This window comes from Aphis gossypii, chromosome 2 (genome assembly GCF_020184175.1).
Source record: "Aphis gossypii isolate Hap1 chromosome 2, ASM2018417v2, whole genome shotgun sequence".
In the NCBI taxonomy this organism is placed as follows: Eukaryota; Metazoa; Arthropoda; class Insecta; order Hemiptera; family Aphididae; genus Aphis; species Aphis gossypii.
In genome coordinates this window covers 32789338-32810092 of record NC_065531.1, presented here as the reverse complement: position 1 = coordinate 32810092, position 20755 = coordinate 32789338, and the positions used below count along the sequence as shown (strand labels likewise).

At 25.0% G+C, this 20755-nt stretch overlaps 1 protein-coding gene across 1 annotated transcript in view; it reads left to right on the top strand.

The window, feature by feature from the left end:
- LOC114127044 (uncharacterized) overlaps positions 1–20755 on the top strand; it is a 42740-nt gene that overhangs the window by 8940 nt on the left and 13045 nt on the right. The window contains exons 2-3 of the mRNA XM_027991140.2: positions 3480–3598; positions 18754–18844. Coding sequence (XP_027846941.1) covers positions 3480–3598; positions 18754–18844 — 210 coding nt within the window. The remainder of the gene's footprint in view (positions 1–3479; positions 3599–18753; positions 18845–20755) is intronic.

Below are 20755 nucleotides of genomic sequence, written 5' to 3'. Positions count from 1 at the left end.
ATATCTACCATTCTTGTGTAATACTTATACACTTTGAAAACTAAAGGTTTTTTTAATATGTATGATGAATTGTTTTATATTTTAATAAATTACTTATGTTATTTATCAATGTATGTGTGTACTGTGTATATACAAAAAAAAAAAACAAAAAAAAACGGCTTTAATAAATTGTAATGAAATAATATAAAGTGAAAAATGTTATATTTTGTCAATTTAAGTTAAATTAAATTTCATAAGTATTTTAAAACATAATAAAAGGTGCAATACGATACACGTATTTCCGTGTTTATTTTTATTATTAGTTTTTAATATTCCATTAAAATGTTATTTAAAATGTTTATTACAGAAGGTTATAAATTATTTTGTCTTGATAAATTATATAGTTCAAATGTCAAAGAGCTGCACGCTAATACAAATCGAAATTACAAGCATGAAAATCTAGGCTATAAAATCAATTTGAATTTCTCAGGCTATAATATGAATTATAGTTGAGCTTATAGAACATTGTACATTATTATAAGTATACTCAGTACATTTTACCAATGTTTTTTTTACCGTAATCTTATTGCATACTCGAGTGAATTAAAAGTAAGCTAATTTTATTTTTTTTTATTTATTAATTCATGGTTAGAATATGTTTTACTACCTTACCTATGATAAACTATATATTTCATAATAATATGTATATATGTTGTTCACATTTGAACTATAATATATTATTTTTTCCTGTAAAACGATAGTGCGAGATGGGTCGAGATAAAATAAATGTTCAAGAGATTTTTTCTACCTTTATTATTATTATTTTCACCCTTATTCGTTGAAGCCACAAACCTTGGTATAAATCGGATATTTGATAATTTCAAGTTGGAACAAATCGGGTGGAAAAGATTTCCATCTCCGTCGCGGCCGACAACGAATGCTACATCTAGTCATATCGCCTCAGGACTGCACCGTGCATAACATTATTTCCTTTCACATTCCTAATTGCAAATCAGCCAGTTCCGGCGGAAACTCCAATTTTGTATTATATTTTCCCCATAGTATTATTTATTTCGTTATTACTTATTTTTTATACTCAGACTATCTTATGTTTATTACTCTTACGTTTATATTGTTCATCTCAAATATCGACAATATCACGTCTACGTTTTTCTTATGCATAGTACGGTTTAGTAGTCATTGCGGAGATAAAACGATTCTTCTTCGTATAAATCTCCATTGGAAACAACTGTTCGATCCAACCGGAAAATAACAAACTTTTTAAACGAACTGCGAAAGTTTTTTTAGGCCTAATGTAAATGTCGTTTGATCCCCATTTGCTCTAATATGTATTCCTATATATCTATATATTTGTACTGCCAACAATGTCTTGAAGCAATTTTCTACGAATTCTACACAAGAAATCTGGGTCTACCACTTTATAGTTTCCTAAATCAAGATAAATTGCGATGGAAAAATACGACTTTTCAAAGTAATGTCTTCGACTTTTAACAATTTTAGGTGTAAAAGATAGGAGACTCACAATATTACGTAACACATATTGATGCTGTTTTTAATGATTTGTTGTTGTCATTTTTACACTCACACGATACATTATTTACCATTATAGTTTTATTTTATATTTATATTCTTAAATATAATTTTATATCTATAAATTGAATACGAAAGATAATTATTTTACTAACTGTGAGTATTGTTTAAAACTAAACTGAATAAACGAAAAAACTTAAACCATATAGTTACGTACAAAATGTTAAACATTGAATACTTCATATTATGTTTAGTTCTGTTTTATGACTAAGTATGAATCATTAAGGTTGTTAGAATATTGATTTGGTGTATTAAAAATGTATATATTTTTCATAATCTGTTTTGATTTTGAGTGCAGTCATATGATTATATGAATAACTTTAAACAAAAATAAAAAATACAGTAAGAGTTAAGTATATAGACACTGTTTTATAGTGAGTATGGAGTATTTTTCATCATTGAGTAAATCACTGTATATAATATGTATTAAATCTCGATTCAATAATAATTCATCATATTTGGTACACGAAAACCAAGTTTTGTTAGTTTACATTACTAAGTATATTTCCCGATATGCTATTTTTTTAATAATGTTTTTACTTTTTAGAGTACTTTATAAATGTTAGTATTACAGTAGGTTGATTTAGTTTTTTCCGAAAAATTGTATTTATTATATAATATTGTAATATTAGTATTTATTAAATACACATCAACATTTTATTTTCAAAAGCTCATTATAAACCATTACGGATTTACGTTAAATTATTTTTTTTTTATTCAAGTATTAACTACTTAGAAGGGACCTAGTATAATATTTTTTAAGCTTTTTGACCAAACAAAAAGTTTTATCGACGTTAATAGCAAAAAAGCTAAAAACTAAGGAAAAATCAAACGACAGTCTAACTTATTGATACACAAAATAACTAAAAAATTATTTTAATAATTAAATTCAAATTTTTTCAAATTTTCCGCTGATAATTATATCCAATTTTATACAAGAAACCTTTATCAAAGTCGACGACCAGTGCATTTTTTGTACTTGTTACAATAATTGTTTTCAGAAGCACAAAAAAAAAAAAAAAAAATACAAATAAAAAAACGCATTATTGTAAAATCAATACATTCATTCCTCTGTTCAGAATATAAGTTTTTATCCTAACGTTTGATTATCTTTGCTTACAATAATTTTTAAAATTTTTATATAATGATTTATCATTAAATTTAAATTTAACATGTCATCTATTACAGTGCTTGCTTAATGGCAAGGTACACTCGACTTCTATTGTAAAGCAAAGCGGTTATTTACGTTCCCCATTTTTAGTTTATCTCTTAAACACGATTAATATTTAATAGGAAACTTTTACTTAGAAAACTGCTGTAGATCACAACATTTTAGTCATTAAACTTTAAATTCTGCTGTAAGATATATTTTAATTTATAATCCTTCTATATTATACTTTAGTCATACATCAATTTTGAAGCTGCTGATAATTATTTTGAATTTCAATCCTTGTACTTATATAACAAAATATATTTTTCTTTGTCTAAAATGAAAACGTTTGTTGGTAGATTAAACTTATAAAATTTAAATGTTTTCGAATAAGACGTGTTTAAAGAATTAATATTTTCTAATATGTGTAGCACAGTAGCGTAATTTTAATTATTAGTAAATACACGATCGCATAGTAAAAAAGGTTACAAATAGGTAATGTAATATCTTAATGAATAAATGAGACTATTGGTCCGTATTTTCTAAGTTTAAATTAGAAGTTTTGTTTCGGAGATTTTACATTTTACATAACTTTTATGGCTTGATGTATATGAATGTGTGTTATTGGATATTTTATGTTTTTTGAAGAATATCTTAACATAGATAACGACTATTAAAATTATTAATTCTTATAAAAAAAAAATAAATATATTACTAATTAATGTTTTAAATTGTATAGGTTCTTCTTTACCCAGAAGAAGGATGGGCACGGAGTGCAGTTTCGAGTTACTGGACCCTCACGCCAACTTGGTGGAATCGAAGCAAATGCAAAGTAGTAGAAGTAACAGGAACTAGAAAGTAAGAATATTATTTAATTGTATACCTACTAGCTTTCACCCGCGTGCACCGCCACGTGGATAGTTGTTTGAAAATTGTGGGGCTGTTTCTTTGTCTTATAGTAAGTTATTTCGATCATAAAATGCTATATAGTATTCATACCTTACATCTAGGCAAAATAATAATAATTTAAGTTGTTTATAAATTCTCATGAATATACTTATAGATAATAATAACAATTTTTTTCTCATATTAATATTATCATTATTCTTACACCCTGAAAATATATTATATGATAATATTATAACGTCGTTAAATGAGTAATAATAATTGTTTAGACGACGACGTCGTCACACACTGTAATCACGGTTTGATAGGGCTTCCGAGTTCCGATAGTCGCCGTAACACATACTCTCTCTCACAATTTTTCTGTACCGCGTATTTTGTGTGCCGCGAACAACGGACGCGACCAAGTCCGCGATCGAATACCGAATGTACCGAATACCGACCTAATAGTAGATCCATTTTTTGACCGTGGCACCGAGTACCAGATCTTTGTGTAGTGCGTTACCGACACCGTCACCCCGTGGAACACTTCACCGTCTTGTTCAACAACCCTGTTCAGCGTCCAAAACCAGCAGTCGCCATCACGGTTTATATACAATTTTTATACATATTTATATTTTCCTATGTTTGTTTTATCTTATTATTGTTAGTATTAATTTTGTGTTAGTTATTTATTATAATTTCCACTTGCTGGCCAGCACTATTTTTGTGCCCCCATACCATTTACTTAACTGATTTTGTTAATAGTAGTCCGTCGATTCATATCACGGCAAACTTAAGTACCGGTTGTTATTTTATTTTCGTTAAAAACCTATAGAGAACATTTTATACAGTCCACTTATACCAAACACCCAAACAATAATAATGGTTATTAACAATAACATTGGGTAAATTATTCTGTGGGTTTCCTTATCATACAGCCAATCAGCTCACTACTGACTTACTATACTACTTTTTTATTGGTTATTATTATTATTGGATGCGATATTATCTTAACTACTCGAGTCTCAATATTAAGTACATCAGTCATAGTTCGAACGCAGAGATCTATACTTCAAAGCCCACAGGACTGTACAAAGCACCAAGCCGTTGTCACATATCATATACGTCGAAAATAATAATTGATTCATCGTAAATTCTATACACAGATTCTAAGGTGGGCCGTGGGTGATTGCTTAACTAGGTACGCTTTAAGAAATTATTTTAATATATTTTAATATAATATAATATGATATATATATATATATATATACGTAGAATTTAAATTTTACAGAGAGACAAAACACTTATTTTGTATAACTTATTTTATTCTCTTTTTGAAATAAATGAAATAAAGATACACATGATACTGATACTATAGAAACACGTAGGTATGTTTCATTTTCACACCAAATAGCGTGTTTAAATACATAAAAATTGCATATTTTTGTAAAAATTTGAAAATGTCAAAATATTGGACATGTCTCTAACAAAAGTGGTACTAAAACCTCTAGCAAACTGTCAGGTATAAAAGCAAAAATGTTGGTGATGATACGTTGAACGGTATGGATTTGTAGGTGTGACAAAAAATTGGGACTTGCTTTTATAGTATAGAATATAGATATGATTTTGTGAAAGAATGTAGCATATTATAATATCAATCACTATATACATAAAAAGTAGGTAACATTTTGTGCTTAAAATTTAATTTTTTTAATTTTTACTTACTTATTTACATACTTATTTAATAAGTATGTAAATAAGTAAGTAAAGAATCATCCTAATATTTTATTTACTATTTATAAATATATAATATTTATATTTGAATCATTTATTTAAAATTAAAACACTAAATTTTATGATTATATTTAAATGTAATCAATTATCAATTATCATATTACGATAAATATGATTACAGTGAGGAAGCAGACTATTAACAGCACCTCCGAATTTTAATAGCTTAGGTACTACATTTAAGTATATGAACATAAAGCGCTTTATTTTTGACATCCTTGAAAATTTATCATGAAGATTAAATTATGATAATAGGAGACAATGCAAGGAATCTAATATTCGTTCTGAAATATTTTATAGTTTTAGTAAGCAGTTTTATTTATTGTTGGAATTATTTATATAACATAGTATGAATACAGATAGTATATATACTAAAATAAAGAAATAAACTTAATACCTCATAAATTATATCACAAAAACCATTAGGAATTTTGTTTTTACGAAATAATAATTTTTTTTAACCTATCATCTACAACGTACATACTTTTACGTATTAGTATTTGCACATTCTGCGTAATTTTAATTAGTAAAAAACGGTTCACTGCTTTTTTTTACCAGTTACTAATATATTTGTACTTTATTAGTTTATAGTAAATATTATATAGTGTACAAAGTACATAATATAGTAAACAGTTAATACTATAGCCCGTATCGCAGTATACTTAGTCGACTGTGCGTTCAATGAACCGTCAAAATTATGCATGGACCTTAATTTTCATTAGGTAGTATCATGTTTTATTTTCAATTCGAAACGTATAACTTTTGATCAACAAACAAAAAAATATAATAAACCGAAAAATTTAATCCGATTTGTAGTATAGAGTTTCTTTAACAAGATGACTCCGGTGTATTATTTGTCTAACGTAATGCAATTTAAGGTGTTATCCTCCGCAAAGCTCGTTTAGTATTCCAAACGGCGTTTTGTGAAGTCGAAAAGGCGCGCCGAAGAATAGATGGGTTCTCCTTTTACCCTCGTCGCCATTATACACCTAAACTCAAATTTCATACTAATACCTAATTTTACACATCGCAGATTTTTATTTTAAAACCATATTCGCATACTTACCACGTCATAACTTGTAACATTATATCGATATAATATTATTCTTATATAGCAGATAATATTATAACATTCTGTACAGCCTACGTATTTAGAGAGCTTAAAATAAATGTCCAGTAGAATAATGACATGTATGTATTTACCATAACATTTATATTCTTGACGTGCTTTATACTGCGAGAAAATTTAAATTTCCATCATTTGGGATGAGAAAACATTTTAAGATATGATCACAAATTATTTCGTTAGATTTATTTCTATTATTCAAGTGAAATAGTAAACTAAATTTTAGATTTAATTAAATAATCTCGATTTGAACATTCGATATTAGATTTTCAATCGTGTTAATATATATTTATTTATTTTTATTAATATTTTAGTTCCAATTTTATCTACATAAATCTCTTTAAATATTTGTAATTGAAAATTTTAAAATAACTAACTTGTACTTTGATATCAATTACGTATAAAATAATGATAGTTCACAACATTAAATTTTTAGTCTCACTATGTTAAATTTTTTTAATGTTTCGCCTTACCATTAAAATAATAGTTTTTGAAGGAGTGAAAGTACTTAAAAATTCCATTTAGAAATTCAATACATTTTTCATAAACAATTATATTGTGTGTACATTAAAATAAATATTTTCAAAAAGTTATGCTAAAATTACAAAAAGTTGATAAAAAAATCAGTGTGATTAAAAGTTTGTGACTAAGAAATTAACAACCACTAAGAATCATGTTGTTTAAATATGCAACATAATATGGAATTTTGAAAATTAAATTTATATAATAAAATCTATTTTTTTTATATTTAAAAGGTCAATTGATACGTGTCTGTAATAAGAGTATTGTGTACACCCAACAAGTGTAAATACATGTCGTGTAATACACTGAATTATACAAGATACATATTACATATAAAATATTGAATTTTTGTATGTACAGTATCTATCAACTTCAAATAAAATAATAATTTTATTTATTTTTGTTAATTGATTGATCAAGTATAGTTTAGTTAATTAGTTATTATGTCTTAACTAAGAAAATATTATTCGTAGGTGCTTAATACTTTTCACATTGTGTATATTATTATTTTGTATATACATAATAATTAAATTTAAAAGTTATTTAGATTAATTTTGAGCTATACGTATATCAAAAAATCTATTCATTCGGTGAAATCTAGGAAACGTGGCATTTGTTGATAAGATAATAAAAATATTTTTATACATTATTGTTTAATAATTTGATATACTATACTATGCTTTTTGAATAAAATGATTTTTATATATCGTGATATTAATAAAATTTCTAACAGTACTAATAAAATAATATGTTTAAAATATCTTTAGAAATAGAAACTGATAAAATATCTTGCTAAGTATTGTTTTTTATATGTTTAGATTTATTAATGAATTAAAATTAAGTTTATCAATTACAGTGACCTATTCAATATGAGATTACCTTAAAATCTGTTATATAGCAAAGTGACTTCTCTGATTTTTTATTTCTTATTAAATTATAATCTAACTTAATAAAACTAAATTATACATAAAATATTAAATTACTTTTATCGAAATCAATTTAAGTTCGGATATTTTTTTTGTAAATGATTTTTAAGAATTGAATAATAATTTATAGTATTTATTATGTTTTAGAGTTTTTATGTTTTATAATGGATTTTATGATAACTATAGTCTGAAGTTTTGAAATAATAATAAGTTTCAAAATATGCTGTTGTAACTTTTGAGTATAAATAATTTCATATAAATTTAAAAAAAAAACCACCGGGAAATTAAAATTGAATATAATGCTTGATTTTTAATAATTTATTATCCTTAATAACTTTGACTTTAATGTTTTATTATTTATTCAAAAAAGCTTTGTATTTAATGAAATATGAATGTAAATACATATATATATAAATATATAATTAGTGTGTAACATATACATTGTAAAATATTTTGTATACCTACTTATCAAATTAACTTATAAGGAAAGCCAGATTTAATTTGAAGCAGAAGGTATTTTAATCTCGGAATAGATTAATTAGGCAGTTATATTAGGGTCATAATTTAATACCAAGTCCATGGATGCCCTCATTTTTAGGACAAAACATTGGCAATAACAGAATACAATATCATATAATACCTTTACTATTTGAGTTGTGCAATTATTTTGTATTTACATTTATGATATGTCCAATTTAATTTTCGATTTACAATATCTTTAAATTCTACAGAATATAGACTATAGGCGTTGTATACTTACGTATATCTGTATATCTGTATCTGTGTAGTGTGCGCTCATAACTATTTACATTTTTTCAACAATTAATAACTATATATTAAATATTTAGTTTTAATTTTTTTTTATATTAAAAAGTATTTTCAAAAAAATAACATTACATAATTTTAAAATTTATTGTATTATGTTTTTATTCAACAGTTAATATTAATAACAATAAAAAAAACATTCATACTTAAATTTTGATAATTTTATTATCGAGTTAAAACAAAAAACAGTTCCCAATATTATTTACATCATCAATATTTTGCACGAAGTTGACAATTTATATGTACTATATTTATTTGTTTACTGTCTATTGAATATAACCTACCAAACCGTAGTATTCTAACTTACAGAAATATAATTTTACGATCCAACGATTACTCACTTTTAAATTAAAGCTATTATTTTTAGTGCAACAAATTCATCAAGTGAAAAATGTGAATCATCAATTTATATATACTTCCAACATAAATCGTTTTTATAACTTTGAAATATGTTTGTATCAATAACTAACTAAGAACAATCAATACTGAATAACGTCCTTCGCACTCTACATCAAAAATTCAATTTCACAAGATATAAAAATGTTTTTTACGATTTTATGATATATCATAGCTGTCGATATGTCGGTTTCTGTTGGTTTAATAAAACATATTTTTTGTTCTTACTTTGAAGAGAAAGTTTGGAAGAGTGGTATAAAAAAACTTCAACATAATATATTATTATACTTCATTAACTGTATTTTACGTATATTTTATCTTAAAAATAAGGAATAACCGTTATTTTTAATTGACATACGCATATACGTAAAAGTTAAAATAATATTATTATCACTAATTAATACGTAATTTATATTTCAATAGTTTAGTTTAAAGATTAATTTAAATTCAATCAGAAATAATATATTTTTTCAACCAGTGATTTGTAAAATAATTAATTTTGTTTTAATAAATATTCATACCTTTTATTAAACGAACATTATTTTTTAAAAGTATTTATGTTTCATATTATTTCTATCGACGTAAATTCTATTTAATACTTTATAATAATCATATTAATTATTTATATTACAAAGAACTATAAATATTAAAAAAATCAATTGTTTGCGTTTGAGCTAATTTTGCAAAAGTTTTCAGTTAGTAAGACCTAGAAAAATAAATTATAAGACTTATCGTGTGACTTACAGATCAGTCAGATCAGTTGTAAATATTTATATTTAACTATTTAAATTCTCATTTAGTTTTAAATAAATACTTTGAATAAAGTTATTAAAATTAAAAATTAAATGTAGAATTAGACATCTATTATAATTTTATTATATTAATTGATTTTAATAATTATAGTTGAAATTAAAAAATATTATGTGTTATTCTTTTTATTTAATTCAGGCAGTAGTAAAATTTAATGACATTATAACTATTATAACAAAAATAATGTGGGAGTGTCTATTCATATTTTATCTTATTGTATCGGCATGTATAATGTACTCATATATCACTGAATACTGAAAAATGTACGTAAAATACCAATAACATATTTTTAAACGTTGACATTTTTTCATTTGTTATTTAGATATGTGTTATAGATTCTATAATTTGATCAAACAAACATATAATACATGATATAAAATCGCCATGGTAACATTTGAAAAGCATAAAATAATAATATGATTTCCTATACTATAGGTAATGGAAACACGTAAGGGTAACAAAGTATCCGAATAGCCATTAGCTATGTTTTTTAAGCTTTGTCTGTACATACACCCGGCGGACTTTTGAAGCGAATATTGCATTATCATGTTTTTACTGTCCGTTTTATTCCCATGTTATAGTTTGTATGTAAACCCACTGGTGTATTAAAAGTGTACACAGTATAGTACAAAATGAAATATATTTTAAAATAAAAATACGTTCACTACACCCGAGACAAAAATGATCGCTAAGAGGGACGAATTAAAATCGAACCGCAAACATTTGGCAATACAGTTTTCCCACGAGGCTGGTATAAAGCTTACGAATATGAGCCCATAAAACCCAATCCGATATGAACAAGAACGTAAATACGACCTGACGTCGGGTGTTTGTTAACAAACTTGTAAACAACACAGTTCTCCTGGGACTCTCTTGTAACTTGTAAGGTTATATTTGTCATAACCAATTATGCGTTTTTATTTAATTGCGAAATATAACCGATTATTCCCAAAGGAATGTATGTCACTCCCATCACACAAACTACATACTTTTAAAAGTTATAATTGAAATGTATAAAATTTTCAAAACATGAAACTTGAATTTTTAAATTTACATTAAAGTACAACTTCGTTGTGTAAAATAAGTACTTATTTGAAAAAAAAAACGGGCGAAATTGATTGAAAACTAAAAAAGTAATATAAAAGTTAGTATTGAAAAATAATTTGTTTAATATCCTCTGGGTATCTATAAATGTTTTCATAAAATCCCTTTTGCTTTTTTTTTTATAAATTTTTAGAGCATTTTAGACTTTTTTTTAGCCATAAGATTAGTTCAATCCATTATTAAAATAAACATAATATGAACATAAAAACCATGGATATTTTATGGAATATATTATATATGTATATATCACTAGGAAGTACTGTATAAAAAGATAAAACTCTATAAAAAATATACACATTTGTAGGTGTCATGGCGTTTTCCGAGTATAAGTACTTTTGATAAAATATACTTCCCAGTGGTTTTGTTGACCATCCACTTCTTGTCTAAACATTAAACTAAAAATAACTTTAGAATACACTAAACGGTAAATAATAGTTTAATTTTTAAAATATTTATGTAAATTTACTATCTAAGAATTTTAAGAAAATAATGATAACAATTTTAATTGATGTATTTTGATTTACAATAAACCAAAAGTATTGTATGAAAATATAATAAGTGTGTATTATTTATGACGTACTTATAGTTATAATTTTCCAAATTCTCAAAAAATAAATCAACAGACAAATTTTAATATTTTAAAGTCTCTAAATTGTATGTAAATATCAAAATAATCTATATTAATTTTTGGTTATTGGTAAAAAAAATAAAAAATAAAATATAGTTTATACTTCGTCGTACTATATCAAAATGTATTTTTTTCATCATTATGGTGTCTTCTGTCTGTACGTGTTTAAAATATACATATAATATAACATCATCGTTAATAATCACTTACACTGCAAATGAGAATTTAATCGACGTATAGAAAAATATAATATATCGTTTTAATGATTCATGATGGCCCAGAACATTTTGCCTTATTTTTGTTAATAATGATATCAATTATGATTTATATACCTATTTTGTAAAAAATACTTATTGACATTAAATTCACAAAAAAAATCCAAAATTCGTAAAACTGAAAATGGTTATCATCCACATTAATATTGTTATAATTTATAATAAACAGATAAGAAAATATTTTACTCATTCGTACTTTATATTAAGGTTAAGTCATTGAGGGTTATAATAGATAAGTTGCATTAATTTATGAGTAAAAATTGCTTTAGTTTAATAATAGTTAATGTTTCAAATTATTTTTTTAAATTTAGTCATTACATATAAAATAATATTATATAATATAAATGTCTTATAGCTTACATAACACAATGAAACTCATTTGATGATATCAATCGTTTTAAAATCGTTGTATTTAAGGGAGGGGAAGTTAAGTAACAGTAAGGGATATTTAATTATACTATTAATAAATCTTGCTAGAAGCATCGTATTTGAGTAATATCTCCTCCGATGCAAACGACGCAGGTTTGTATTGTATAAGATGAATAATTAATCTACAACTTGAGTGGGTACCTGATCGCTTGGTATTAATCTAACAAGATAAGACCTGGCAGTAAGTTTCAATTTGCATACCAGTTGCTCGATAATAAATCCTAAGCTCTTAAACGGCAATTCATTGCTCGTTTAGAATCGAGCGAGCTACCAACGAATGATGGAGAGGAAATCATTTTGAATTCGGAATACGGAGCCATATTAATGTAGAATTTATTTATTTGTTTTTTATTTTTATTAATATGTATATGCTATAATTACAAGGTCAATTTTTTACTTTTTGAAATTTTTAATTTTAACTTCATCATATTATATTATTTGCAGCTTTGAGTCTTTTTTTCGGAAAGGACAATTGGGTAGTTGATTCTTGACTTTCGGTACGGTCGATTAATCCTTTTGTGGATAAAGGAAGCTTGTTAGAACTCAGATGCCGTACCGGTGCGTGCGGTTAGATTAAAACGGACAAAGGGCTACGGAGTGAGGACATAGAGGACGAAAAGAGAGATGAAGAGAAATTCGGAAATTGGCTTGTTAAAAGTTGCCATGTCGTCGTAGTCAATTTATATATCCACGACACAATATATATAAATATACGTATATAACAGAATCGGTAAACCAGGTTTGAGTTTTTCCCCGGAGGGCCAGCTGCTACTATGAAACCGATGAACCATGAGAAAGAAAATATTTGATGAACCGTTTGAACGCTTATACAGGATAAATGGATGCAGTAACTCGGAATGAAATAACCTCGTATATACGTCAAAAAGGCAATCACAATATGAAATTTGAAATAAAACCGTACATTGAAAACATAATGTCATAGGGAAATGTATATAATAATATTGCATTTTTCAAATCGATTTTATGACTACGTTAACAGCATAAACTGTATGATTTATGTTGTCTACTATTTTAAAATAGTAATAGATATACACGTTGTAAAGCAGCTATCCAATAAGCGTTTCTCGTATGCTTTGTCTATGAGGATAATATTAATAATTTTAGATTTTAGATTTAATATAATCACCATTCGTTCATTAGTCCAATCATTAATTTTAAGCTTATCATTTTTAATTTTTTTAACACATTATCTTTTATCCAAAATGTATATACTATTTAATTCGTCCATTAATAAACTATAAAAATAAAACAGATAGTACATATTACTAACCCAATTGTTACGTAAATACACTTGTAAAATGTGGATTTAGTTCTGATATACACAATTTCACGATAATTACATAATATATAATTCTAAGCCTTGTATAGACCATATGTTTTTATTTGTTAATAATTACCTTGAGCTTTATGACTACTTTAACTTAGATTAGTGTAAATTCGCTACATTTATTTTTAAATCTAATATTACTAATCACCAAAGTACGTTTATTACTTGGACTTTATCACGAACTCAGATATAGAGGGCTAAACACTACAAGGTAGATGCGTGTGAGGGGTGTGTCCTTTAAAATATGTACTGTGGTGGAGTTACAGATGGTTTTTCTACATTTTAGCTTCGCTAGCGTTCGCGCATCGATCAGTAGCCAATAACATAACAATATTACTTTTGGTGTTCTACTGTTGAGGTGATAAATAATACAATAATAACATAGTTCTTAGGTCAGTTTAACACTAACTTTGAAAGTTTTTTTTTTTTAACTTTTTTGTATTTTTTTTTTTTTGTTTTATTTTGTGCTAACATAAATTGTTTTATTTTCATTGTAATATAATATTGGAATATTGTCATTGTTTCTATCTTATGTATATTACAAGGAAATGCCTTGAGTAAATTTTATAAATTTTTATTAGATTGCTGTGGTTAGTTTGAAAAAATGTTTCTAAGGATATAAAAGATATCCATTTGATTTTAAATTGGTAAGTATTGCTTCAGGTAGTTGAGCGTTCCAATCTATATCTAGATGTTGACAAGTTGAAAATACATTAATACATTATTGTTAAAACATTATAATTACATGCATATTATACAAAAATAAAATATCTTTACAAAAAGATAGAGATAGACAAACATTATACATTTCGTATGTTTTTGAATTTATTTCCTGACATACTCATTTATATAATACAAAACACATTCTTAAGCTACTATTTTAATTTTAGTAAAATAGTAGAACAGCAAAAGTAACAACAGTAGAATAGAATCTTTTCATCTTTTGGTATATAAAAAAAAGATAGTAGCTTTTTCTATTTTCAGTTTTGTGACTTACGGCAATTTAACATTTTAAAATGCAATATAATTTAACCATTTTGATGAAATTATGTACGTATGTATATGAATTTCAACAAATTATCATATCGGCATTATCTATACAGAAATTGTTTAAATCCTAAGTGTGTAAATAATATAATATAATATAATATAATATACAATATTATTTGTGAATAATAAGATTAATATGATATGTTTTAGCTCATGTCAAATAATAAAAAGATCCACGAAAAAAATAGATACATTTCACCTAAATATCGTTAGTGCAGCTAAAAGGTAGAAAAGCTACCTGTAATTCTGCCACTGTTAATACTTTTAGGAACGTTATCTATCGTCGTGAACAGTCCTCTGTATTTTGGTTCGTGTTTTTGATGTTCTAGATTCTAATTCAAAAAGTAATATTGATTAGCAATTAGTTAATCGCAAACAAATTCATTTTGATCTCTAAAATATATTAATATCTAAATCTAATAAAGACTTATCGTACAAATGAATATATATTATAATTCAACTTTGGATACATTAAATTCTTTATTAAACTGCTTAATCAATTTATTCACTAAATTATTCTTAAACCATAAAATTAAAAACTAAAATTAAAAATTAAAATAATGGTTTTTTAAAGGACTTATGATTTCAATTAGGAACCAGAGAGAAACTTTATTCTTAACTACGTAAATTGCAACCTTTTAATGCTATATACTTAAGCATACAATTTATTAAATATAGAAATATTTTAATCAAATAGTTATTAAGCCAGCAAGTAACTTTTATTTTGAAAATCGTATTAATCTAACAGTAACAAATAAGAAAGTTTAGAATCTTATTAGAGATGCATTAATATTAATTAAAATATAGAATCTCATTCAGTTGATAATAATAACATCAAAATTACTGATAATAAAATATAACACAAGAGCTTACTATTTTTTTTCCAAAGTTGGTACAAAAGTATCATATTATATATATATAAAAGAAAGTAACTTATTTATTATTCAATAATCTCATCAATAAATGCGAATTTTCAAAATCATTCAAAGAATCTCTATACCTCTATAAAAATGGTCAAAATAAATGTTCAAACTATAGACCTATTAACTCAATTTTTACTGTTTCTTAATTAACTATCCAAAAAGTGTATCAAAATACGATTGTAAGACTTCGAATAAGTATATTTTTTTTTTATAAATCAATTTGAGAAATAATTTTTCAATAAATAATTCGCTGTATGAAACGACACAGTATGAAACGACATAATTCAATTATGAAAATATTTATGATAACCGAAATTTCTTGGTATTTATTATATATCTAATAAATATTTTACTCTGTTAATCATCATATTTTTTTTTACTAATTTTGTATCATTGTGGTATCAAAATAACTGCTTATAAATTATTTGGCTCACACTTAAAATTTAGAACGTAGAGAGTAAATATTGATAGTATATTCAGTAACAAAATCAATATTAATTCCTCAGTGCCATAAGAGACTGTTTTAGAACCGATTTTATTTATTACATAAATATATTATGAACTTCTTAAACAATATACTTACAAAAAGAATTTATTTTGATAATTATACTGTAGTTTTATTGAAATTTAAATTAATCATATAAAATACCTGAAAATAGTTTTTTGATTTTTAAAACTTGTTGGACAATAATTAATTAGAAATAAATATAGTTAAAAGTAAATATGTACATTCATTTTAGAATAAGGAAAAAGAACCATACAATTATTATTTATTCGTATAACTTATGTTAATGATAAATAATCTAGTACTACCTATATTCGGCTGTAAAATTTTAGATAGAATCAATTCATAAAATAACTAGGTACTTATTTATAATGATGAAAACTTTAAATGGGACTTTATATTAATTATTTAAATAATACTTTTAAAAATTTTTTTATATTTAAAAATCACTTTAATTTATTAAAATGTTATATCAAATTTAAAATGTTACATTAAAAAAAATGATATATCTGGCTTTGATACTGTCAATTATTTCTTATTACCTATATTATATATAGTACCTATAATATATTTTAAAATTTAAAATTGATGATCATTAATAACTGTATAAGTAGTTACTTTAAAGTTTAAATGCATATTATTATGTGTAAAATTAAAATGTATGAAAACTGAAAATATAATATTTTAAACATAAATACAATTTATACATAATATTATTATTGGTTATAGTTTTATAAATTTTTTAGCATACCTTCTCTGTTCATTGTCAGTTTATCGCTTACATTTTACAAAATTGTATTTTAATTTAAGTTTATAAATAAATAAAATTATCCAATGACTACAATATTGTATTATAATTGTGAAAATTTGTTTTCATAATGAAATTATATGCAAATCAATAGAATACAATATATATATACAAATTATTATTCGTATTATTAAGTATGATATGATATGTTGATAATATAATAATTTATTTGTATATATTATTAATTAACGTAAAAAAAAAGTTCTAGGGATAAAGATTCGTGACTTTTTATGTTATATTCACGCACATATTATCACGAATCGATTGGAAGTACAAATTTTGTTCGATTAAAATCCTATCAAATTATCTCTCATAGTTGGATAAGAAGAAAATACGTAGGTATTATAAGAGAAGAATCATTGCGTTTTATTGCCAACCTCTGGGACGGAATAACGCAGGCATTCGCGGACATTATCATTATTATTATTATGATTATTGCGGTTATTGCGGTGTGTATGATTTCAAAACATTGCGATGAAGACTGAGGAAAATTGGGGTGTGGTAGAATTGCTAGGAGAAAATAATTTTTGATCAGTAACCAGTAGGGGGAAGAGACGGTTGAATTATTCACGATATTGTTTTAGGATTTAGGGATGGGATAGAGATTCCAAGTCGTAAACTTAAGATTGATGTATATCTTTTAACATAAAATAACAGTATATTTAACAAGTATGACATTTTAATAAAGCATTTTTCTTATTGGGTACTAACCACAGTATAGTTAGTTAATAAATATAGTTTTTATAAAACAAAATATAAAGCTTATTATAATATTTATTTACATTTTTTTTATCACCACAATTTTAACGTGCCAACTGCTCAAAAATGATTTAGCTATACGTTAATTTATACATTTTAATTTTGAATTATATTTTGAAAAAATAAGTAAATATAAATGTGTATATTTGTTAAATGTTAAATCATAATTTTTAACGTTCAATGACAATTAATCAACACGATAATAAAATATTTCTAATAGTTTGTAAAATGTATCTAGATTTTCAAGCTTATACAAGAAGGTAATATGGATTCTTAAAAAAATTTTTTTATAACCGTATATGCTTCATTTCAAGTTACGGTTAAAAGACAATTATGAAATTTAACCAAACTTTAATACGTACAATAGTAATATAAACTTTTAAGTAAAAATTGTATATAGGTATTTAAGAAAACATTTTACATTTAAGTTTGACAACATAAAAGTTAATTGCTATAATAATCATAAGCTCAATATGCATATATTTGTAAGAGATGTGTTTCATAGAACGTTATTGTCTTCTTGTTGAGAATATAATTATATTATATAGTCTTTATAAAGTAACATGGAATATTATTAACATATTATAACCTTTCGTATCTTCATTATGCTTATTCATATTATCATATAGAATGCCTCAGTTTTTCTAAAATAATTAAAAATTAAAATGTTCCAAGATGGAAATCCTTAATACATATATTGGTTAATTAGGTTAGTCATAAGTTCTCATACTATAGAATACTTATTAAGTGTTTTAATACAAGTGCAAAATTCTTTTAAAATTGTTTATTAATTTTGAATTATGTTAAACAAATTATTTTATTTTATGTGAATAAACAAAAACAATCGATTTATCACAAGTATAGAACTAAGTATTAACTATGGCTGTTTAATTTTGATTTTAGGTACACAACATTGGCTAAAATGGTAGACACCGATACCGGCAATCTTTTCATTGTTGGTTCGTTTAATAAACGTACTGATCCAGATTTCAAAGTAAGTATATTTATCAAGTTTTAAACATATAATTTTAATTAAAATAATAATTGAACATCATTAATATGGACGTTAAGAGTGTTAATCTAAATTTTTTGTATCTGTTTTGTTTCTTGAAATTATAAAATAATGCAGTATGTAACTTTCGGGATTGTGTAGCATCAAAAAATATTAGCACTTTTCTTTTATGCATTTGTTTTTCTTAAAAGCAAGCATGTAGTTTGTTCTCTTTTTATCTAGACAAAAGGATAGGTTTAACAAATTCAGACTCTGTTGGGAATCATGAAAATATAAGAATGGCCCGTAGGCCGCCGAGGTATTGAAAAAAAAAGTTACAAAAAAACAAAGAAGTTTTGTCAGATGAATAATGTTTGGGGAACAAAAATCTATAAAATAGCTTAAGAACTCAGAAACGTTAAAAAAAAAGTGTTAAACTTTTGTTTATACATTTTTTTATTTTTTCCCCGTGTCTGCCAAGCACTCAAAACTTTTCAAAACCTATTTTTGTATGTAGTTATAAAATTAAGATTTCTACATGCATCAGATATCAGGTATCTATAAATAATATTTTTGAATAACTATATTATATTTGTTTTTAATTTCAAAAATTATAAGTATAACAATACATTTCAATTGTTTTAATACAACTCAAAATAAATTAGACGTTGATATATAAATAATTGTATGGCATTTTAATATTATTTATGTCTTTTTTTAATAAGTAAGTATTCGTAAAAATTAAATTTTATAAAGACTTATAGTTAATTTTTCTTTAAGTAAACAGTTGTGAGTTTAGAAATTATTTTAATTATATTATAATCATATTTATACTACTAAGACCTTTTAGCATGAATGTAGTATTAATAAATAAGGACTATTGGTTTTTGTATTTCTTAAGGCGGTTAGACTAGGAAATTAAATAACTTCACTTGATGGTTTTATTATTTTTATCTGAGAAGATATATAAAATACTTAATCACAAATTCATATAGATCAATAACTTTTTTTTTATATTGCTCAGAAATTAATAATTGTATTTATGTTACCAATCCGCAGAAATAATCAAATTACATTTTGTAATGCAATTTGTTGTAGTTATAATCCTCAAAACTAAGTATAGAGGGGGGGACTTGTATTATAGTAGATACGTATACTTGCGAGTTTAACAATGTTTTAAATCCGGCTTTACCAAAAGCTGTAGTGGCTGGCCGAAATAATGACGGATTTACCGAGCCGAACCGAAGGGGAAATATGAAAGGAACACGTGTAAAACGGTATAAAATGCCTATTTATTTTCTCATATATTTCTGTTTATGTGCATTTTTTTCAATCACGTTTCCTCACGGTCCATCGAATTCCCGGCGTTTTTCTCTTTCGCAAATGTGCGTCAGAGTCTGATACCTGGTTATGCCTATACCCGTTTCACATTTTTTCAGCCTTAACCAAAAATATTTTTCTGCATACCTTTTTAGTTTTTTTATATTATCATCGTTTTTTTTCTTTTTCTAAACACTCAAAAGAAAACCATAAACGATTCGTTTGACCGGGAAAAATGGTGAAAAAGTTATGAGGAATGTATACGTAGGTACACTATTTTTTTTTTTGCATCCCCAGTGATCCGTCATCGTGACGAGAGCGTGTATCGTTCCACTTGACTGACCCCCCTGTGTGGTATAAAACAGATGGCTGTGTGATTTTTCAAGTATAACTTAGATTGCAACATAGTTTCTGACTTAGTTTATTTTACTGAGGACCAACATCAACATCTTGATTTCGCGAGGTCAAACAATGTCAGCATGGCATAAATTATGGCAATATAGTATTTGTTGTTTATACACAAACAACTCATAATGAGACTAGCCACTAGCATATTTTATAAAATAGTCAATTTTGATATAAAAATGCGTATTA